Raw genomic sequence first — 20,924 nt, 5'->3', positions numbered from 1 at the left:
TTGGGTCATCAGATTGCACTGTATGTCCAGGGACACCATGTTTTCAGTCCTGTATTTAATTTCACTCCCTAATCATCCTGGTTAATAGTGCTCTTGGTCACTTAAAATGATTGCTGGACACATGTCTGGATCACAGTGGGTCGAAAAAAAAAAAAAGATCAGACTGCTTTTAGTTAATACTTCCACCACTGCAAGCTCCTCACACAGGAAGGAAATCCCTCTCGTCCCACCACATATTGGCGTCTTTACTTTGTAAATCCAATGAAGATTCATATTCAAATATACATTTATTAAAAAAATTACAACATTAATTACAGATTACATTTAAGGGCATATGATACATTTTTGCTATCCAAGACCAGATGAAAAGGAAAAAATAAATAAATAAGGACCGTTTTACTAGCACGCGGAACTGCTTCAGTTTAGCCACCAAAGATTACAAAACATGTTTTACTGCAATGGATGCCAAAAAAACTGGAGGTTCATGTATTGTTACCTACTGCATGCTGTTACTGCTTGTGCTCCAGCACTAGTTCACTCTGCATGCGCGGATCATTAGGAGTTGAAGTAGAATAAACATAGGTGACATAATCAGTCCATACCAGAGATCTCGCGACTGTTCCACCAATTTCTGACACAGCAGCATCTCAAAAACAAACTTCAGGCTGAGTATAGTGAGAATCCAGAAAAGACGGAGTATGGCCAATCTCTTATCGCCATCTTGGAACAGCCGCACAGACACGATGGTGGTAAAATAAGTACTTAGCCCGTCGGCTGCGAAAAAGGGGATGAAGACATTCCACCAGCTAATGCCAGTAACAAACCCATCCACTTTCAACATCAGAAGGACAGAGAAGATAAGAACGGCAAAAACGTGAAGAAAGATCTCAAAGTGGGCAAAGCCAAGCCACTGCACAAGCTCTCGAAGGGAAAACAGCATTTTCTCACAAGGTCCTGAAACAGGTCCTGAATCTAACCAATACAGAATCCAAGGTTCCCGACTTAACACATGCCAAATGCCACGTGGTCATCTACAGGCTGAAAGGTAATGGCCTGAAATGGAAAAGAAAATAGTTTAATGGACTTTGGAAGTGACAAAACTATTTTTGCATGCAAGTCATACAGTAATAGCAATTAGAAAAAAACATATGTTTATTATGTATGGCAAAAGTTTAGGTGCTCATTTTCGAAAATAGAAAAAAGTTGTGAAGACGTGGCAGACAAACTGATGTAAGAAAAGAATACAGTGAAATACACTATATTCATGGCCAACTTTTAAGTCATTTCTGCAATACACGTATACGCTGCAGCCTTCAAGACATGTGCACCCTACCTTACCCAGAACACCCCTGCTACCCCATACCATCTGCAAAGAGGTAAATCCCTGTAGTTGATGCCATCTCCAGGTCTGACCAACACTTACCTAGATTCCCACCTTCCTGTATGATTTACCAGTCACGGAACAAGTCAAAACTCTTTTTGAAAGAAAAAAAGAAAAAGACAAAAAAAAATAAAGACAAAAACTTTAAGGGCATTATTTTGTGTTCAGAGCAGGATATACTCTGTTGAAATGAGCTGAAAATTCCTTTCAATGTATTGCAAGTGACATAGGCTATAATGCACTTGTAATTCTGTGAATGGGACATTAGTTACGTTTGTGACAGTGTATTAAATAAGGTCCTAAGTCTTAAGAACCACAGACAGATTCTCCAGTCAACGCCACCATACAACTGATAAACCAAAACCATATCCATGTTAAAGCAGAGACGAAAAAGGTAACAATTCCTCACGGAATGCAGAAAGTGGATATAGTCGCATCTCAAACTGCCTTCGTGACCTCTTTCTTTGTGAGAACAGGCACTGCTTCTATACTTAAAGTGTAATAATTAGATCTTTTTTCACTCATCATAATTACTTATGGCACACTACTCCTGATTTTATCACTGCCCGCAATTTCAATTCTCACTGCTTTCCAGGTCTTAGAGTTTCTTCAGCTTTCTTAAGTGTTTGTACAATTGAATCTGCCTCTCCTCTAGTTCCCTGTATGCCAGATAGATTGGGAAAGGTATAGAACCCACCATCCCTCATCGCCCCAAGGGTAAATTTAAACCTTTGACTGATATTTTGGATTCTAAGCAAATTACTTGTTTGTCTGGTCAATTTGGGTGTGATTATCCCTTAGCTCTGAGCAATGACTCCCCATTGACACCTCACAAGGATACGAGCTTTATTTTGTATTTCATTAATGTCAGGTCTTTGCCTAAACGTAAGCATGAGCTCAGGAAGTTCATAAACTACCAGAATCCAGGCACAATTTTCTTAACAGAAACTTGTCTCAGACTATTCTGCCCCATACATAGCTGAAGCCGTTCCAACTGACTTCTCTATCCGTTATCTAAAGCAGGAAGAGAAGATGGGTGGCAGCTTAGCTTTACTTTTTAAACAATCCTTTGTTGGCTCACTTACCCTGCTCCAGGACTCTCCCAAAGCGGAAGCCTCAGTTTTCTCTTTGCAACTCACCTCTAATTAAACCACTTCAGGAGCACTTGTCTACAGACCCCCAGGTTTGGATGGTGCCTTCCCTAAAATTATTGCCAAACTCTTGACCCCTTACTTGATAAAAGCCTCTAATTTGACTATACTTGGTGATTTTAACTATCATGCCGAAGATAATCAGGGTCGTTTGGCTCATTCCTCGAGAGAATATCTGCTTTAAATCTTTCACAGAAGGTAACGGGGGCTATCCACTCAGCAGGATACACTTTAGATCTTATTTTTACAAATATTTGCATTTCAAATCGGTCTCGCTAATTAGGCTTGCGACCACTAGTCTATCCCTTTCCATCTGACTGCTCCCTCGATTAGTAAGCACTTGGCTTCCCCTGGTATATTTTAGATTGTGGAAGCAGGTCACGGAATCCAGACTTAAGGAGGCCTTGATGGCCAACCACCCAGAATTAACCGGCGATACAGACTCAGACTTTCAATCATATCAGAAGCGGCTAACTACTGCTATACATTGGAAAACATTTTCACAGAAAAGGGAGAACTGCTGCTGGTTTAAACAAGTCCTCAGTGACTTCAAATGAAAATCTCGTCAACTAGAGAGGAAATGGTGAATTTAGAGAAATCCGACAGATAAAATGAGATATCGCCAAGCAAGCAGATTATATAATAAGGAGATTACATAGTCAAATCTATTTACAACGCAGAACAGATAGATGCAGCCAAACACTCCTCCAAGGACTACTTTTCAATTGTTAAATTTATGGCACACCCTGCTTCCCTTGATCAGCAAATATCACTTCTCAATCAGCCTTCTATTCCATTGCGGGCTATTTTAAGAATAACACTTAGAAGATTCAAACTTTGTTCAAGAATGTAAGCCATTTGATCTCTAACCTCCAATGTTACGAGAGTTCTAGAAACTTCACCGATTCTTCCCCCTTTCATCACTGGAAATGCAGATTATGTTACTAAATGGCAAATCCAGCTCAACTGCTGATCCATGTCCTCCTTCCAATCTCAAATTGGGAAGTAGGTCAATTTTGCCAATACTTTCTGCCATTCTTAACTAATCTATTGAATCAGCTTGTGTACCTAATGCTTGGTAGCTAGCATATGTTACTCCAATCTTGGAAAAAATAAATCAATGCTGACCCATCTGTTTCCTCGAATTACAGGCCATCTCTTTGGTAGCTCCTACATAAATGAAAGAGATGCATATCAATAGATTACTTTCTTGCTATATAAAGGAAATACGCTTCTGGATCCATCAAAATTTGACTTTTGTGTCCTCAAACGCACAGAATCCATTTTTTTGTTAATATCGTAACAACTTAAACTGTCATCTGACAGAGGTGCTACTTCAGCTCTCATTTTACTAGATTTGCCTGCTACCCTTGACACCATCTCACATTCTATTCACATGTTGCATCTTCAAAAGATTGCTATTGACAGCCACGCTTTATCTTGGCTACCTGATTACTTAGCTAATCGTGCACAGGTGGTGTGTCTCCCTCCTTTTTCATCTGATACTTGCACATGGGAAAGTGGTGTACCACAGAGATCTGCTCGGAGTCCCACCCCTTTTAATATTTATATGGATCCTTTTGAGGCACTAATCCACAGTTTCAGTTTGGAAGCAATGTCCAATGCAGATGACGCCCCACTAATTGGGTCTTTGTCGGGTGACTCAGCCTTGGGTTAGGACAATTTCAAGCAATGCTTTCTTTCTGTAGCAAAGTGGCTGAATGAAAATCAACTAAAGCTTAACACAGATAAAACTGAATTGCAGATTGCAGGAAAAAATATCAGGAATGATACCTGGTGGCCTCAGGAATTTGGTACGCCTTCTTTCCCAGCTAAAGTTGTCAGGAATGTGTCAAATTCAACAGTCCATTTTCTTTCAAACAACAGGTCTAATCAGTCTCATCCACCTGCTTTGGACTACTCAAACTCCTGCATAAAGTGTTAGGCTTTCTCTCTCTTAAGGCAAGAAAGACGGTGATCCATGCACTAAGCACTTCCCGGCTAAATTATTCAATTGCTTTATACTTAGGCTTTACTTCCTAGACAGTGTTCAGTGTCTTCTGCAATAAACAAGTTGCAAAAAGGGGGGTTGACCCAATGTAGTCACTGGGACCTGGGTATATAGATTGCTGAGAAAGATGGGTCCCAGTAAACCAAGGAAAATTATTTACAACAAGATAAGGTCAATTATAGAGACAGCCAGGTCATTCTGCTAACATTGTTTATTATTTACAATGTAGCTACGCCACTTATTCAGGCAACCATTATAGACAATGCATTTACAATGATACTTAGAGTGCCCTGAAAAAAGGGGAAGGGGAAGTGCGGAGTGAGTGTAGGAAGGGGTAAAGTGACATAAAAACAAAGCCAAAAAGGCTACAATTAATCAAAGATTCTTGTACTGATTTAGATTAACAAAGAACAAAGTTCGGTATTGATACTACAAAATACCATGCTGCATGAATATACTTAATAACATAATTGTGGGAATGAAGCTGAAGAACAAGAAAACAACAGTCGAGGTTTCGACCCCTAGTATGAAGGCAGGCTGAAATTGATCCCTTGCATTGGGGTCTTCATCAGGACATAGGACAGGGACACAGACCTATTTAGTACAGAAAGGGTATAGTACCATTAGGAACACATCCAGACATTAGTAACAATTAAAATTAAAATTAAGCACATCAACGTTGGAAATAACAAAACATACCGGGGATGTTTGTTAAACTCGGTGGAGAGGGAACCAGTACCCCCACAAAGTAAGATAAATAGGGCCAAGGCTGGAGAACCACGCTCAAATATCAGATGCAACCGAAGATAAATAGTAGAATCCTTCTCTATTGGAGGGAGAAAAAAAAAACTAAACTTAACTTGTGCCACGCAACATGTATGATAGCCACATATAATAAAGTGGATAAACTTACAATGGCCTCCACTGTAATTCAGAGCGGATGCAGTAGCGTCAGTGACATTGACGACTAAGTAGTTATGAAGAATTCATATGATGACATCAAAAGGGAATGTCTAGAGAAATGAGGAATGGATCACTAGATATTACTACATAACACACGAGCCATTGAGAATCAGTCTAACTTATTAATAACGAATACCTTAACCAAATTAACTGTAGCCCATTTACAACATACCTATTTGTACATCCCAGCTTGAAACGTAGGACCAGGACAGTGGTCTCCAAATGTTTAATATGGTGACACGCAGGGCTGTGTAAGGATCAATCAATAGGTGAAGGAAAGATTCTGGGAAAAGAAAGTGCGGAGGTCGTCATTATATATGTGTTAAAGGACGACCCTAACACGTTTAGGGTTGGACAGTGAGTAAAACATACCGTCAGACGTTGCAGGAGGACAAAACCGAGCCCGGGTAGGGTCTAATGGTTGGAGATTTCAGGCGGCATCTGTCACATAATAGATATATAAAGGTCTCCATTACACCGGGACCAAACGTAGGAACTCAAAAAATGAGATCACTCGAGGTGCGCAGAAGTGTACCTGCATTAGTTGGAGTAAATCCATGTATCGCCGACCGCTGGTAAGTACGAACGTGAAACGGGCTCACGATTACAAACCTGAGTCCCGATCACGTGATTTGGATCGTACCAGAAATAAAGAAGGGCGTAAGTTATACTGATGGAAAGGCTCAGCGGAGCGGCCATATTGGAATGATAAATATTGTTAAAAAACGGCTTGAAAATCAAACGAACATCACAGTGTCCATATGTATAAATATCAACCAATTAGGTACATACACTGCCGAATAGATTCCGATCATATGGCGAATATTCTAAGAAGACATAATATGTGGAAAATGTAGAGGCTCACCGAAGCGGCCATGTTGGAGTGGTTAATATTGATGCACCACAGGTTGAACATCGATGCACATATCACAGTGTTGGTGTGTGTCTGAATCGAAGGACTGAATATAAACACTATCGATTTAACGCCTGGTGGATTATTTCGCTGATAGCTGCATAACATAATGTATACCACTGCCCGAGGTCTTGAATCACCTAAACTTGACAACATGTGTAACGGATTAATATACTTGGTAAAGTGACCCATACAGAATGGCTAGTATCTTTACAAACAGAAGTCGTAATGTGAATGTAGTTGCAATAAGGGAACATATAATGATCACACCATAGACTTAACAATTAGGAAATGAAAAAGGACCAACACAAGCGTATGGCGTACCTGTCGCATGATGGTAAAGGCCAACCTGGTGTGGTCTTGAAACAAACCAGGTGCCATCATCAAACATAGAATGCTATATTACATACAATATAAATTAAGAAAACAATAAGACAATCTGAATCTTACAAAGAGGGCGTACCTGTCACATGACGGTAAAGGCCAAACAAATAGGATGATCAAGTGTGCAATCATTAAACATAGAATGCTGTATTTCTTACAATCTGAATTGGCAGCTGTTAGCTAGTAAGAACCTCTGTAAAAGGGCGTACCTATCACAAGATGGTAAAGGCCCATTACTCCAAATAATGTCTTTGGTTAACACCATTGTCAGATGAAGGTTTGAATAGAACACGGTATCTGGATAGATCTTGTAAGAACCTCCCTAACGAAGTAGCGCTAGCTGGGAGAAGGAGCTGTCATATTCGTTGAGACCATTACTAATGGAATTGAAACGGAACATCCATTTAAGCTCCCTTACGTTTAAAATCTCAACAATACTTCCACCTCTTGGGCCGAGTGTGACCTGTTCCAAAATGACCCATTTGAGACTTTCTGGGGAGTGTGTTGCAGACTTGAAATGTTGCACAAGTGGTGCACCTTGAGTTTCACAGCGAATCTTACTCATGTGCTGAAGAATGCGGACTTTAGCTTTTTGTTGGGTCTGTCCGACATAGATCAAACCACATGGACATAGAATAGCGTATATGATGTTAGTAGAATTACAGTTGGTGTGTGATCTCATAGATGTTTTGATATGCTGATATTCAAATTCCTTAGTCTGTATGGTACTGTCACATGCCCTACAGAGCCCACATCGGTAATGACCCACAATTGGTGATAAGTTCCACATTGACGACAGAGTCGGATCTTTGGGACTCTGTAGGAAGGAATGGACAACAGAATCACGCACACTCTTGCCCTTCTTAAATGCATGGAGGGGGGGGTCAGTCTGATGTAAGTCGTCGGCAACAAGTGCCCAGTGGTGATTGATGGTACGTTTTATCTCATTACTCTTTGTGGAGAAGGTCGTGACGCATACAATGCGATCATCAGGAGTATTGGATTTACTCCTGGGAACAAGTAAATCTTCCCTGGGATTAAACCAAGCGCGTTTTCTGGCCTGACGAACAAGCCTTTTAGGATAACCGCGTTCCAAAAGGCGAGTTGCCAAATCTGCAGATTGAGCCATATAGTGATCTTTCAACAAGCAATTCCTTCGGACCCGAAGAAATTGCCCAAAGGGTAGGTTATCCCGGAGGGCCCGCGGATGATGGCTTGTATATTGTAACAATGAGTTACGTTCAGAGGGTTTGCGATACAAAGTGGTTTTCAATGCACCGCCATCATCAAAGATCGTGATATCCAAAAAATCTATTTTCCATGGATCAGAATGTATAGTAAATTGTAGATGGGGAGACTGTCCATTGAGCCAGTTATGAAAAGATGTTATTAAATCAGGAGGGCCATTCCATAGGCAGAGAATATCGTCGATATATCTCATCCAGAGACCCAAATGGTCTCTGAATGGATTGAGATGGTGCAGGACAACATTCGCTTCAAAAGTCCCCATATAAATAATGGCCACATCTGGAGCAAAAGGAGCCCCCATCGCGACCCCCTTGGTCTGCAAAAAGAATTGATCCTTAAAAACAAAAAAAATTGTGTCATGGCAATTCTCAGTAGAGCTATAATGAACTCTGTGGGGACTGCCAAAGGGGCAGGACGTTGGTTTAAAGCTCTAGTCATCATCGCCAATGCTTCATCCTGTGGTATACAGGTATAAAGTGAGACCACATCGCACGTTACCAAGATTTGTTTGTTGGCATCAAAGGGAAGATCTTCTACAATGCCGATGGTATGTATTGTGTCTCTTAGGGATCACTGACATAATATAGAATGACAAAATATAGACTTACCAAAATATAGTCACCAAAATATAGAATGCCAAAATATCGAATTCCTATCTACAAACAGGTAAGTACAAAAATATCGAATCCAAAATATAGTCTGTAAAAAATATAGTCAGTCAAAATATCGAATTTTTTTAAATGTCTTAAAAGTAATTTAAAATTAATGAAATAATAAATATAATTAACGAAAACATACTTAAAAATACTCAAATAACCTTAAAATTAAGATATAATTAATTTAAGTTATTAATAAAAAATGTACAATATTTTACCATAGGATAGCAGGCAGGTAACATTTAATATTACCACTCCAGTGAGTGCAACAGTAGGGAAAGCGTTGGATAGCGTAGGGGTAAAAAATACTATTCCCACTCCAGTGAGTGCAACAGTAGGGAAAGCGTTGGATAGCGTAGGGGTAAAAAATACTATTCCCACTCCAGAGAGTGCAACAGTAGGGAAGGCGTTGGATAGCATAGGGGTAAAAATTACCATTCCCACTCCAGAGAGTGCAACAGTAGGGAAAGCGTTGGATAGCATAAGGGTAAAAATTACTATTCCCACTCATGAGAGTGTAACAGTATGGAAAGCGTTGGATAGCGGGAGGGTAAAAATTACTATTCCAACTCCAGAGCGTGCAACAGTAGGGAAAGCGTTGGATAGCATAAGGGTAAAAATTAATATTCCCACTCCAGAGAGTGCAACAGTAGGGAAAGCGTTGGATAGCGGGAAGGTAAAAATTACTATTCCAACTCCAGAGCGTGCAACCGTAGGGAAAGCGTTGGATAGCGTAGGGGTAAGAATTACTATTCCCACTCCAGAGAGTGCAACAGTAGGGAAAGCGTTGGATATTGGAAGGGTATAAATTACTATTTCCACTCCAGAGAGCACAACAGTAGGGAAAGCATTGGATAGCATAGGGGTAAAAATTACTATTCCCACTCCAGAGAGTGCATCAGTAGGGAAAGCATTGGATAGCGTAGGGGTAAAAAATACTATTCCCACTCCAGAGAGTGCAACAGTAGGGAAAGCGTTGGATAGCGGGAGTGTGAAAATTACTATTCCCACTCCAGTTAGTGCAACAGTAGGGAAAGCTTTGGATAGCGTAGGGGTAAAAATTACTATTCCAACTCCAGAGAGTGCAACAGTAGGGAAAGCGTTGGATAGCGTAGGGGTAAAAAATACTATTCCCACTCCAGAGAGTGTAACAATAGGGAAAGCGTTGGATAGCGGGAGGGTGAAAATTACTATTCCCACTCCAGTGAGTTTAACAGTAGGGAAAGTAATGATTTAATATATTATTAAAAATAAATTATAATCAATACCAATAAAACATTAATTGAAATTAATAACCAATTTAATATTATGTAATAATTAATTAGAAACACAACTACATATTAGTTATTAAAAATTAATAACCTATTCATAATTATTCAACGAATTAATTTTAAATAACAAAACCTAATTAATAATAAAAATTAATACCAATTAAAAATTAACAGTAAATTAATTATCAATACACAAAAAGTATTTTAATATGTAATTAATTACAATTACATTACTTCCCACCCTATTCCCCTATAAACCCACATCCCACTACAGAAAATACATTAATACAATTATCATAATTATCATATTTAATTAATACAAAATAATTACCAATTAATAAAAATGTATTGCCAATTAATAGAAATTAATTACCAATTAAAAATTAATTAACAATAAATTTAAAATCAATACGAATAAATGAAAAAAATATTTACTTTATTACAATTAAATTACTTCCCACCCTATTCCCCTATAAACCCACAACCCGCTACAGAAAATAAATTTAGAAAATTAACATAATTAACAATTAATCAATTAATACAAATGAATTGGCAATAATAAAAATTAATTACCAATTACAAAATAACAATAAATTCAAAATGAATACCAATAAATAAATAAAAATATTTAATTAATTACAATTAAATTACTTCCCACCCTATTCCCCTATAAACCCACAACCCGCTACAGAATTAAATTACGCAAACATTAAATAACATAAAATTCATTACTTAAAATACATTAAACATACATTACAAAAATTAATATACACTTTTCACACATATACTAACATACAAAACACTTTAAAAAAATTGATATTAAAAAATCGATATATTTAATGCCTATATTGTATATTTCGATATTTTGACTTCTATATTTTGAAAATCGATATTACTTACCTTAAATTCGATATTTTTAACCACTATATTGTGTCCATTCGATATTTTGTCCATTCTATATTTTTACTTCGATATTATGTCCATTCTATATTTTGGAATAGATATTATGACTGTTTACCGTCTCTTAGATAGGTGCTTGTGGTCTCCGCAATTGGTTTGAGAAAGTGATCTACATACCTACCCAATGGTTCCAGCATGGACCCACACCCCGAGACAATAGGTCTACCAGGGGGGTCAGACATGTTCTTGTGAATTTTGGGTAGTGTATATATGGTGGGGAGTCTAGGGTTCTTTTGATTAAGATAATTAAATTCATGTTCAGAGAGAAAGCCCAGTTCGACTCCTTCCTTAGTTATTTCTAGGATTTCTACTGCCAAAAATGCAGATGGATCTGCGTGAAGTCGTTGATAACTGATTCCGTCATTAAGTTGGCGGAGAATTTCACTTTCATATTTGTCCACATCTTGGATGACAATGGCCCCGCCTTTATCGGCGGGTTTGATGACTACTTTGCTGTTAGACGCGAGGGATTGTAGAGCCAATTTTTCGGACCTACTGGTATTAAATTTGACAAAAGTCCTTTTGTCAAGAGTCTGGCAGATGTCTTTCCATACTACTTCCTCGTATGCTAAAATTTTGTGAGACATAGCATAAGCTGGTGGAACAAAAGAGGATGGTATCCTGACTCCTGTTTGAGATTGTTGTTGTGACAACGTAGTGTTCCTAAAGAAATATTAAAGGCGAATCTTCCTGAAAAATTTACACAGTTCAGTTTTGACCGAGAAACTGTCAGGTAGATTCGTAGGAACATAGGATAATCCTTTAGTGAGCACTTTTTGCTCATCGTCAGTCAAGGTGTAAGAGGATATATTCACCACTGGATTAGTGACAGCGGTTGGCTTCACCACCGGTAGGTCTTCCGGCGTGTTGTCCGTTCGCCATGCTGTTCTGATTGGAATTGTACCTGCTTGGTTGGCTGGACTTGGCCCGTACCCCATGATTGTATGTTCTGGGTTTGGCCACGATCTTGGCCTCTGGGCCAGTTGTTGCCTCTGCCCCGAGGTGGACGCCACGATCCAGGGCCTTGAGCTAAAAAAAGGACTGAATTGTTGTGGATAATACCCAAAATTCTGAAATGGATAAGTGTTACTTGGACCAGGATATGAGTGGCTAGACCCTGGTTGGTCCTGCTCTCCCTCCGAACTGTATGAGGAGTCAGAAAAAGTCGAATAGTTCCGTCGACCACGGAATGAGCCTAGTCCTCTGTACGCAAATCTGCCTTGATTGTCCTGACGATAATAGTCGTCTGCAAGGTACGGCTAGGTCTTTTTCTTATCGTACAACCGCAGATCGCGTGCCAATTTTTCAAGTTTTTTTGTTTTGGGTGGTCAATTCAAAATCTTTGAGAGAAGTGTCCAAATTAGTAAGAGTCTCCTTAGCAGAGGCAAAACTAGCATGGGCAGATATCTCAGCCTTTAGTTGGTCAATCTCAGTTGTGATTATTTTGATCTGTTCAGCCGCCGTCTCCACACCAAGCACCATCCAATGGCGCGAACAGTTATTGGAGACGTGGCTGAAACCTTTCCTAAATTTGGGAACTTCGGTAAAGATCGCGGGTTCGATCTTAATTTGGAGACCAATGGGGATAATATTCTCTTTCAAATATTTAGTTAATAAGTGGCCATGCCAACGGGTTCTTATGAGTTTCCTCTGAAGACGCTCTAGACGGGAAATCTTATCTTTTAGAGTGTAATCAATGTTAGGGACATCGGATGAGAGAAAGTTATTCTCAGGGTCTCAAAATTGGCTCTACAATCCCTCGCGTCTAACAGCAAAGTAGTCATCAAACCCGCCGATAAAGGCGGGCCATTGTCATCCAAGATGTGGACAAATATGAAAGTGAAATTCTCCGCCAACTTAATGACGGAATCAGATATCAACGACTTCGCGCAGATCCATCTGCATCTTTGGCAGTAGAAATCCTAGAAATAACTAAGGAAGGAGTCGAACTGGGCTTTCTCTCCGAACATGAATGTAATTATCTTAATCAAAAGAACCCTAGACTCCCCACCATATATACACTACCCAAAATTCACAAGAACATGTCTGACCCCCCTGGTAGACCTATTGTCTCGGGGTGTGGGTCCATGCCGGAACCATTGGGTAGGTATGTAGATCACTTTCTCAAACCAATTGCGGAGACCACAAGCACCTATCTAAGAGACACAATGCATACCATCGGCATTGTAGAAGATCTTCCCTTTGATGCCAACAAACAAATCTTGGTAACGTGCGATGTGGTCTCACTTTATACCTGTATACCACAGGATGAAGCATTGGCGGTGATGACTAGAGCTTTAAACCAACGTCCTGCCCCTTTGGCAGTCCCCACAGAGTTCATTATAGCTCTACTGAGAATTGCCATGACAAATTTTTTGTTTGTTTTTAAGGATCAATTCTTTTTGCAGACCAAGGGGGTCGCGATGGGGGCTCCTTTTGCTCCAGATGTGGCCATTTTATATGGCGACTTTTGAAGCGAATGTTGTCCTACACCATCTGAATCCATTCAGAGACCATTTGGGTCTCTGGATGAGATATATCGACGATATTCTCTGCCTATGGAATGGCCCTCCTGATTTATTAACATCTTTTCATAACTGGCTCAATGGACAGTCTCCCCATCTACAATTTACTATACATTCTGATCCACGGAAAACAGATTTTTTGGATATCACGATCTTTGATGATGGCGGTGCATTGAAAACCATTTTGTATCGCAAACTCGCTGAACGTAACTCATTGTTACAATATACAAGCCATCGTCCGCGGGCCCTCCGGGATAACCTACCCTGCGGGCAATTTCTTCGGGTCCGAAGGAATTGCTCGTTGAAAGATCACTATATGGCTCAATCTGCAGATTTGGCAACTCGCCTTTTGGAACGCGGTTATCCTAAAAGGCTTGTTCGTCAGGCCAGAAAACGCGCTTGGTTTAATCCCAGGGAAGATTTACTTGTTCCCAGGAGTAAATCCAATACTCCTGATGATCGCATTGTATGCGTCACGACCGTCTCCACAAAGAGTAATGAGATAAAACGTACCATCAATCACCACTGGGCACTTGTTGCCGACGACTTACATCAGACTGACCCCCCCTCCATGCATTTAAGAAGGGCAAGAGTGTGCGTGATTCTGTTGTCCGTTCCTTCCTACAGAGTCCCAAAGATCCGACTCTGTCGTCAATGTGGAACTTACCACCAATTGTGGGTCATTACCGATGTGGGCACTGTAAGGCTTGTGACAGTACCATACAGACTAAAGAATTTGAATATCAGCATATCAAAACATCTATGAGATCACACACCATCTGTAATTCTACTAACATCATATACGCTATTCTATGTCCATGTGGTTTGATCTATGTCGGACAGACCCAACAAAAAGCTAAAGTCCGCATTCTTCAGCACATGAGTAAGATTCGCTGTGAAACTCAAGGTGCACCACTTGTGCAACATTTCAAGTCTGCAACACACTCCCCAGAAAGTCTCAAATGGGTCATTTTGGAACAGGTCACACTCGGCCCAAAAGGTGGAAGTATTGCTGAGATTTTAAACGTAAGGGAGCTTAAATGGATGTTCAGTTTCAATTCCATTAGTAATGGTCTCAACGAATATGACAGCTCCTTCTCCCAGCTAGCGCTACTTCGGTAGGGAGGTTCTTACAAGATCTATCCAGATTCCGTGTTCTATTCAAACCTTCATCTGAGAATGGTGTTAACCAAAGACATTATTTGGAGTAATGGGTGATGGGCCTTTACCATCTTCTGATAGGTACGCCCTTTTACAGAGGTTCTTACTAGCTAACAGCTGCCAATTCAGATTGTAAAAAATACAGCATTCTATGTTTAATGATTGCACACTTCATCATCCTATTTGTTTGGCCTTTACCGTCTTGTGACAGGTACGCCCTCTTTGTAAGTTTCAGATTGTCTTATTGTTTTCTTAATTTATATTGTATGTAATATAGCATTCCATGTTTGATGATGGCACCTGGTTTGTTTCAAGACCACACCAGGTTGGCCTTTACCGTCATGCGACAGGTACGCCATACGCTGGTGTTGGTCCATTTTCATTTTCTAATTGTTAAGTCTATGATGTGATCATTATATGCTCCCTTATTGTAACTACATTCACATTACGACTTCTGTTTGTAAAGATACTAGCCATTCTGTATGGGTCACTTTACCAAGTATCTTAATCCGTTACACATTTTTTCAAGTTTAGGTGATTCAAGACCTCGGGCAGTGGTATACATTATGTTAGGCAGCTATCAGCGAAATAATCCACCAGGCGTTCTCGATAGTGTTTATATTCAGTCCTTCGATTCAGACACACACCAACACTGTGATATGTGCATCGATGTTCAACCTGTGGAGCATAAATATTAACCACTCCAACATGGCCGCTTCGGTGAGCCTCTACATTTTCCACACATTATATCTTCTTAGAATTTTCGCCATATGATCGGAATCTATTCGGCAGTGTATGTACCTAATTGATTGATATTTATACATATGGACACTGTGATGTTCGTTTGATTTTCAAGCCGTTCTTTAACAATATTTATCATTCCAATATGACAGCTCCGCTGAGCCTTTCCATCAATATAACTTACGCCCTTCTTTATTTCTGGTACGATCCAAATCACGTGATCGGGACTCAGGTTTGTAATCGTGAGCCCGTTTCACGTTCGTACTTCCCAGCGGTCGGCGATACATGGATTTACTCCAACTAATGCAGGTACACTTCTGCGCACCTCGAGTGATCTCATTTTTTGACTTCCTACTTTTGGTCCCGGTGTAATGGAGACCTTTATATATCTTTTATGTGACAGATGCCTCCTGAGACCTCCAACCATTAGACCCTACCCAGGCTCGGTTTTGTCCTCCTGCAACGTCTGACGGTATGTTGGACTCACTGTCCAACCCTAAACGTGTTAGGATCGTCCTTTAACACATATATAGTGACAACCTCCGCACTTTCTTTTCCCAGAATCTTCCCTTCACCTATTGATTGATCCTTACACAGCCCTGCGTGTCACCATATTAAACATTTAGAGACCACTGTCCTGGTCCTACGTTTCAAGCTGGGATGTACAAATAGGTATGTTGTAAATGGGCTACAGTTAATTCGGTTAAGGTATTCGTTATTAATAAGTTAGACTGATTCTCAATGGCTCGTGTGTTATGTAGTAATATCTAGTGATCCATTCCTCATTTCTCTAGACATTCCCTTTTGATGTCATCATATGAATTCTTCATAACTACTTAGTCGTCAATGTCACTGACGCTACTGCATCCGCTCTGAATTACAGTGGAGCCCACTGTAAGTTTATCCACTTTATTATATGTGGCTATCATACATGTTACGTGGCACAAGTTAAGTTTAGTTTTTTTTTTCTCCCTCCAATAGAGAAGGCTTCTGCCATTTATCTTCGGTTGCATCTGATATTTGAGCGTGGTTCTCCAGCCGTGGCCCTATTTATCTTACTTTGTGGGGGTACCGGTTCCCTCTCCACCGAGTTTAACAAACATCCCCGGTATGTTTTGTTATTTCCAACGTTGATGTGCTTAATTTTAATTGTTACTAATGTGTGGGTGTGTTCCTAATGGTACTATACCCTTTCTGTACTACATAGGTCTGTGTCCCTGTCCTATGTCCTGATGAAGACCCCAATGCAAGGGATCAATTTCAGCCTGCCTTCATACTAGGGGTCGAAACCTCGACTGTTGTTTTCTTGTTCTTCAGCTTCATTCCCACAATTATGTTATTAAGTATATTCATGAAGCATGGTATTTTGTAGTATCAATACCGAACTTTGTTCTTTGTTAATCTAAATCAGTACAAGAATCTTTGATTAATTGTAGCCTTTTTGGCTTTGTTTTTAGGTCACTTTACCCCTTCCTACACTCACTCCGCACTTCCCCTTTCCCTTTTTTCAGGGCACTGTACGTATCATTGTAAATGCATTGTCTATAATGGTTGCCTGAATAAGTGGCGCAGCTACATTGTAAATAATAAACAATGTTAGCAGAATGACCTGGCTGTCTCTATAATTGACCTTATCTTGTTGTAAATAATTTTCCTTGGTTTACTGGGACCCCTCTTTCTCAGCATTCTGCAATAAACAACCTTCACAGGCTTCCTATCTATAAGAGGATCCAATTCAAAATTTCACCTCACACACACAGGGTCATTCATCAATCCAGTCCTCTCAGCTTACAAAAAGTTGTTTACTGTCTAGCTTCCATTAAGATCTCTAAGACCCTCTAATGCCGTCCTGATTCTTCCCCCTAGATACTGCTCTTCGTGGCTTGGAGGTGCCTCTGCAACAATTGCTGGAGCCAAACTTAATTCTCAATGCAACACGGCTTGGTTCTCGGAGAACCTTAAGACCTGGCTCTTTTCCATAAGCTAGTTATTTTAACTTTTTATGGGCATCTTGCATTTTGTTAGCACCCAGAAGCCCCCAGCTGGGGAATAAGTCGCTTTAAGTAGGCCATAAGTGACCCTGTCTTGAAAAAACTGTGTGCTGATCTTAGCCAATATTCTTATTATGTCACTTCCCTATCTGCCTGATATGATTGAAAAAACACAGTTAACTGACAACTTTCTGATTCCTTGAAACTTCTCATGCCCACTACATGGCACTCAGTCATTGATGGTACAACTGATTAGATACCAGAGTCCAGGCAATGGGAATGAGAACACAGATACTTGCATGGATCAGGTTCTTCTTCATGAACTATGTTCAAACTGTTATCTAACCCACATTAGTTCAGCATTGTTTTCTTACGGCTCATTCTTAAGTTCTTCTGTGTCTATGCTTATGTTAGCTGCTGTTATCCAGTCCTTTGTGTTCATCATCTTTGCACATGCTAATGGCAACCAGATTCTATTTTGTTTTAGTGATAATCTAGGAGATGCAACAGCCCGATTTCCTAGTCACATGGTTTCAACACTTCCTGGATGCTTAAGAATACTCCTAAGCTTAACTTAGACAAAACAGAGGTAGCAGTCCTGGGAGATGTCCTTTCTGTATGGACTGCTGCTGGTGGCCTTCTGCAACTATCAGCAAACTATCAGCAAAGGGACGGAAGGAAAGCTTGAATTATTCTAAGCCACTAGCATTCCCTTGAAGTAGCATTCTACTCCATGACGTTTCACACATTATAGACAGAGACCAGTCATAAACAAATCAGTCTTGCTCCAGACAAACTGCCTTCAGATGGGAACACGGGCAATCCTTGACTGATTTAGACTTACTTAGGCCTTGTTAATGAGGTATAGCTGGAGACCTGTGGCAGTGAGCAAAGGACCCATGTCTGGGCACACCCATTGCACTTCTGCGAACAACAAGCAGTTGCAATACAATAGGTCTCGCAGTTGTGAGAGTTTGCGCTATTGGCATTGTAAATGGCAATACCTTTTTTTTACGTGTTGGTTTTTAAAACATAAATAAAAGGCATTGTCATTTACAAAGCCAATAGCTTAAACTCTGGCAACTGCAAGACCTATTTCATTGCAAATGCTTGTTTAAAAAAATGATGGTAAAGATGGCAGGGCAGCAACACCTTGATCGCAGTAACTTGTGAAGTGGGACCCAGAGGGACCACCCCAGGGTTCCCCAAAAAATTGTACCACAGATAGCATGGTATCAACGGCAAGTCCTAGCGCTGGCCTCCCATGATGTACTGCAGTACTCCTGCGGGAGCCGCCGGTCATGTTTCACATCCATGGTTTCGCAGTGGCGTGCCTGCATCCTCCGGGGGAAAAATTAAAGACTGGGTGACTCCTGGGCAAAGAATTGGCTCTTGAAGACTTCAGATGGCAAGTCAACTCCCCATTTCCTAGGTCAGGGGGTTGAAAAGTGAATAATGAAGGGGCAGTCAAAAGAAATGTGGGAGAGAAATACTCACACTCCAGCGACATCTTGGCCACACCCCAAATACAATTATTCGACTGCGCTGAGCACATGTCACCTTCATTATACACATGATAAACCAAAATAAATGAATGCTCTAAATATAAATAAACAGAAGAGACGTTCTTTCATGTGAATCGGCTCAGCCTTGCCTATAGAACTGCTGGTCAGAGGCATCAGATAGCGTGCCTGCTTACTGGAAATGCAAGACTAAGATGCTTAAGAGGGCTGCACTGGTCGAACAAGGACAGCGGCACGCTTCATGAGTCCAACACCTCCAACGGTTGAAGGGATGAACAAGAATGCACAAATGTGCAAGTTATTTGACTCACAACTGTCTACACGAGCTTAAAAGTCATAGAGGACGTGATGAACGTGAGTGAGTATACGCACAACTTGAGGTATCCCTAGGCTCTCACCTACTGCCACCTTCAGTGAGATATGGGGTAAAGGGGTCGGAAACAGAATTGTCAAAGAGGCTTCAATGCCCTTAGAATGAAAGCATGACTTTCAGACTGCTCCGTGAAGCAAGACACGACACAAACTAACTGGGCCACAACACATTAGTCCCAAAAGCCGTTTAATGCTAGTGCCCTTTAGAGGTCTGTAAAATGGTGGGAAACTCGAACGTAACAGGCTGATGTGACTATGACACAGAGGGGCGTAACGTAACCCCCAGCAAAAGGGGGGCGGCACAGATGAAGGGCCCCCCTGTCAATTTAAGGCTATGAGTATCTGAGAAATGGGAGGAACAGGGTCCCTCGCCATTTTCTACGGGGTGGGAGGGGGCCTCATGTTCCACTGCTGTGATCCATGAAATTAAAAACAATAAAACATTTTAAAACGAGACCTACTGGCTATATTTCGAATGTTCTTTTTCGAGATCGTGGGTCACCGCAAGATGAAAAGCATCAATCCTGTTGCCAGCTGGTAACTGCGGACTAAAGGAGGATTTGTTTGTCAAATGAGTGTCCATGGCCAGGTCATTACTAATTCCTCATTCCATTGCAGTTGTAGTTAGCGAGTTACCAATGGAAGCTTTTAAAATGTGATGAATTCGCTCACAATGTAAATAGAGTATCCACTGTCGTTCAGCAAACTCATGCAATAAAAATCAACAGAGCCTGGAAGCTGAAATCAAGATGGTGGCTTAGATGCAGAATAAATAAAAAAGGGCACGTTGTTTATTCCCAAGCAATGCCTGGAAGCAGAAAAAGCAAGAGGATTTCAGAACAAAACGACGGAGGGGAAGAGAGGGGGATGGGAGGAGAGCACAGAGTGCGAGAGGGCCTCTAGACAGGACGAGACGGTGAACTGCGTGCGACTTATCCTTCGGATGGCAAATGGTGATCACTTTTGCGGCCGCTCTGATGTTCTCAGTGGCCGCGCGGTTCACTGAGAACATCAAAGCGGCAGCGAAAGTGATCATGCGGGCTGACAAATGGTGCGTGCGCCCGGTGCACATGCATTGTACCCGATCCGCCTGCAGCCTTTGGGAGCACTTTCAAAAGCCCCTTACTTAATATCTCGCCAGAGCATCGCTTACGCGATAGCTTAGGCGAGACCTAAAAACGTGATGGAAGAAAGGCTTGAATTCATCTCAACCATTTGCAATCACTCGAGAAGCATTCTAGTCTATCGTTTTTCAGCCATTCCGCCAGTGCAGCATTTGGAATAACCCAAGTCTTTGCCTCAAAGATTTTTTAGCTGGCCTTCATTTTTGGTCATTCTTTCTAGTGTCTCCAATCAACAAGGTGCAGAAAACATTACAAAAAAGGTCATGTTTTTCCTGCTGTCAGTAGGTCAAAGCGCAGAGATGTGAACTGTAATTTGCCAATTTCTGGACTATTTCAATATCCTACTCCAAAGGATTCAAAATATTGCTGCATATATTATTCTCTACATGACATCAGGGTCAGGTCACAACATGAATGTCCACTGGCTTCCAGTTGGCAAACACTATCTTCAAAATCCATACCCATGAAATATAGAATGGTTAATGGAAAATGCTCTCAGTTCTTTCAAAGCGGTTTTCAACCTTAAAATTCAGAACATGCCTGGAAGTC

At 40.7% G+C, this 20,924-nt stretch overlaps 1 protein-coding gene across 1 annotated transcript in view; it reads right to left on the bottom strand.

Moving 5' to 3' along the window:
• Nucleotides 1-391: 391 nt before the first annotated feature.
• Nucleotides 392-20,924, bottom strand: part of TMEM203 (transmembrane protein 203) — a 65,072-nt gene continuing 44,539 nt past the window's right edge. Inside the window, exon 3 of the mRNA XM_086921241.1 lies at nt 392-1,053. Within this exon, the coding sequence (XP_086777367.1) occupies nt 530-940 (411 nt within the window). The 5' untranslated portion in view covers nt 941-1,053 and the 3' untranslated portion in view covers nt 392-529. The remainder of the gene's footprint in view (nt 1,054-20,924) is intronic.

This window comes from Lissotriton vulgaris, chromosome 5 (genome assembly GCF_964263255.1).
Source record: "Lissotriton vulgaris chromosome 5, aLisVul1.2, whole genome shotgun sequence".
Lineage (NCBI taxonomy): Eukaryota > Metazoa > Chordata > Amphibia > Caudata > Salamandridae > Lissotriton > Lissotriton vulgaris.
Note: the sequence above shows the minus strand (reverse complement) of the source record. Positions and strands in the feature narration are given on the sequence as shown.